General features: G+C 37.3%; 1 protein-coding gene across 1 annotated transcript in view; it reads left to right on the forward strand.

The window, feature by feature from the left end:
* The window catches only part of RBL1 (RB transcriptional corepressor like 1), a 28,052-nt gene that overhangs the window by 10,422 nt on the left and 14,844 nt on the right, over positions 1-2,786 (forward strand). The window contains exons 9-10 of the mRNA XM_009283252.1: positions 1,563-1,675; positions 2,244-2,347. Coding sequence (XP_009281527.1) covers positions 1,563-1,675; positions 2,244-2,347 — 217 coding nt within the window. The remainder of the gene's footprint in view (positions 1-1,562; positions 1,676-2,243; positions 2,348-2,786) is intronic.

The following is a 2,786-nucleotide window of genomic DNA, read 5'->3' on the forward strand; positions in this document are numbered from 1 at the left end:
TGGTGGATGGATGCCCCATCCCTGGAAACATTCCAGGTCAGGTTGGATGGGGCTCTGAGCAACCTGATCTAGTTGAAGATGTCCCTGCCCACGGCAGGGGGGGTGGACTAGATGACCTTTAGAGCTCCCTTCCAAGCCAAACTATTCTATGATTCTATTTTTTTTTTTAATTAATCAGAATGGACATTTAGTATTAGCACTTAATATTTGAAGTGCAAAAGTAATGTTGTTTTTTTTTTTAAAGCAACCTTCATAAATAGGAGAAAAATAATAGTTCTCATCTTTGGAGTTACGTATATTTTGAAAGTTTTCCTAGCACTTGTTCTTAAAAGTTTACAAAAGCTCAGCTAATTAATCAGAATGGACATTTAGTATTAGCACTTAATATTTGAAGTGCAAAAGTAATGTTGTTTTTTTTTTTAAAGCAACCTTCATAAATAGGAGAAAAATAATAGTTCTCATCTTTGGAGTTACGTATATTTTGAAAGTTTTCCTAGCACTTGTTCTTAAAAGTTTACAAAAGCTCAGCAAGATGCATTTCTATTTTGAATGTTTCTTTGATTGTTTTTTTAAGAACTGTTTGATATTATTTACACAATTAAAACATTAACGTGTCTGCAATCTCTAATGAAAAATGTGTTTGTTCAAGTAATAAACCAGTCTGCCAACAGAGATATAAATATTAAAACAGGGAAAAGAATTGAGTAAACCTCTGACAAGAAATCTGTTGAGTACTTTGCTCACCTCGGATACGAGTTCAGCAATCACTAGGATATGTACTGTCTGATTAGGAGAAATGGAAAGAACTGTGGTTTGGACTATGTGTAATATTGTATGCTTTTGAGTATTTTCTCTTTAAAATTCCGTGGATACGTAACTTTGAAGTTAATTAGAAGGCTTTGTTCAATGAAACCTTAGTTTATTTCAATGCTAGCTTTTCAAAATAGCTTAGTGTCTTAATTTGACAGTAGTCACAAGCCGCTGTCCTATAATACAGAATTGCTGGAAAACCTGGAAGCATTCAGAAAGAGCATCTCCAGACAGAGAGATTCTCTGGCCCCTTTTTATGATAGTGACTGTGTGGAGTTCATCAGTTCCTCTCTGCCTTGCTAGTAAATAAGGTATTTTTGGAAAGATGCTGACTCTTCACTTTGAAAGCTTTCCCATACTCCCTCAAACCGTGCCTGGTTTGTGTGGTCTCATGGATGCGTTTGGTTGTTCGGTTGCCTGTTGTAGCATCCTTCCTACTACCTTGCTCCTAGCAGATATATTTTTTTCTCCTGAGTGTGCTACTGTAGCTCTTGCTTTCTCCTGCAATTGTTCCAAAATCTACATAGCCTCTCTTAACTCTGTTAGGAAAGGAAAAAAGGAAACAATATTTCTATATGTTTTATGTTTTTCTCTGTTCTCTGTGGTAATACAGGTTATTGCCTGATGAGGAAAGCTCAGTATAACTACCTTTTTATTTGGGTGGTATTTTTTTTGTTTTGTTTTTTGAGGATTTTTTTGAAACTGGATATTTATTTATACAAACAAGGCTTTCTCTTTGCGTTCTGCTTCAGGTCTTGTGCACGCAGCCCTATGGAAAGCATTATGAGCAGAGTGAAAGAAATAGGTGAGACGTTCTGTCGCAGCTACACTCAGTCAACAGATGAACAGCCAGGATCTCATATAGGTATGGACGTGAAACGCACGGGATGTTTCAAAATATTAAACCATATGTATGCAAATGAAATGCATACATATACTATAGTCTAAGTATTTAATACAGTGGAGCTTTTTTTAACCCAGATCATATCCAAACAGAAAACTGTTGCTGTCAAACAGAACACTGTAAAGAATGAAACTTTATTACAGAGTAAAACTAAGGTTGCAGTTCAAAATAGGATAGCTAAGAGAGTATTGAAACTATAATGGCTCTTAAAAATTGTAAACTTGCATTCTTCTTAGATTTAAAATTCAAAGAAAACGGAATACAAATAGGAAAATTATTATTGCAACTGTCTGCAAAATTACATCACTTAGAAATATTAAAATTACATAATCCTTTAAAACATTTCTAGAATTTCATGCTGTTCTTGTGACTAGTGGATTTCTGAACATACTTTTTTGATTTGCAAAGTCTATACATACACACACATATGCACTATTTTCTTAGAGAAGGACAAGTACTGGTCAATTTAGTCTTAAGACCATTTGTGCAAACGGCATTGGACTTCATCTCTGTTGGTTTTAAATTTCAGATTTTGCTGTAAACAGATTAAAACTGGCAGAGATCTTGTACTATAAAATCTTGGAGACTGTAGTGGTGCAAGAAACACGAAGACTACATGGGAAGGATCTGACTGTAAGTAAAGAACTGGCAGAAGAGGAGAACACTTCTTGTAACCCTCTGTAGGGGGTTATCTTCAGGCAGTTCCAGAACGGAGCAGTCTGCAGTAACGCAGTCTGTGTATATTGTTAATATTAAAAAAGGGGAAATATACAGGAGGTGCCTAAATGTAGTTTTTACTGCTATTAAAAATGGTATAATTCTGGTATAACTAACCACTCTCCACCCGAGAGTGCTGAGGGAGCTGGCGGAGGAGCTTGCCAAGCCACTCTCCATCACTTACCAGCAGTCCTGATAACTCCCCCCTGATAACGGGGGAGGTCCCGGACGACTGGAGGCTTGCCAATGTGACGCCCATCTACAAGAAGGGCCGGAAGGAGGATCCGGGGAACTACAGGCCTGTCAGCCTGACCTCGGTGCCGGGGAAGATTATGGAGCAGTTCATCTTGAGGGC

This window comes from Aptenodytes forsteri, unplaced genomic scaffold (assembly GCF_000699145.1).
Source record: "Aptenodytes forsteri isolate BGI_AS27 unplaced genomic scaffold, ASM69914v1 Scaffold38, whole genome shotgun sequence".
In the NCBI taxonomy this organism is placed as follows: domain Eukaryota; kingdom Metazoa; phylum Chordata; class Aves; order Sphenisciformes; family Spheniscidae; genus Aptenodytes; species Aptenodytes forsteri.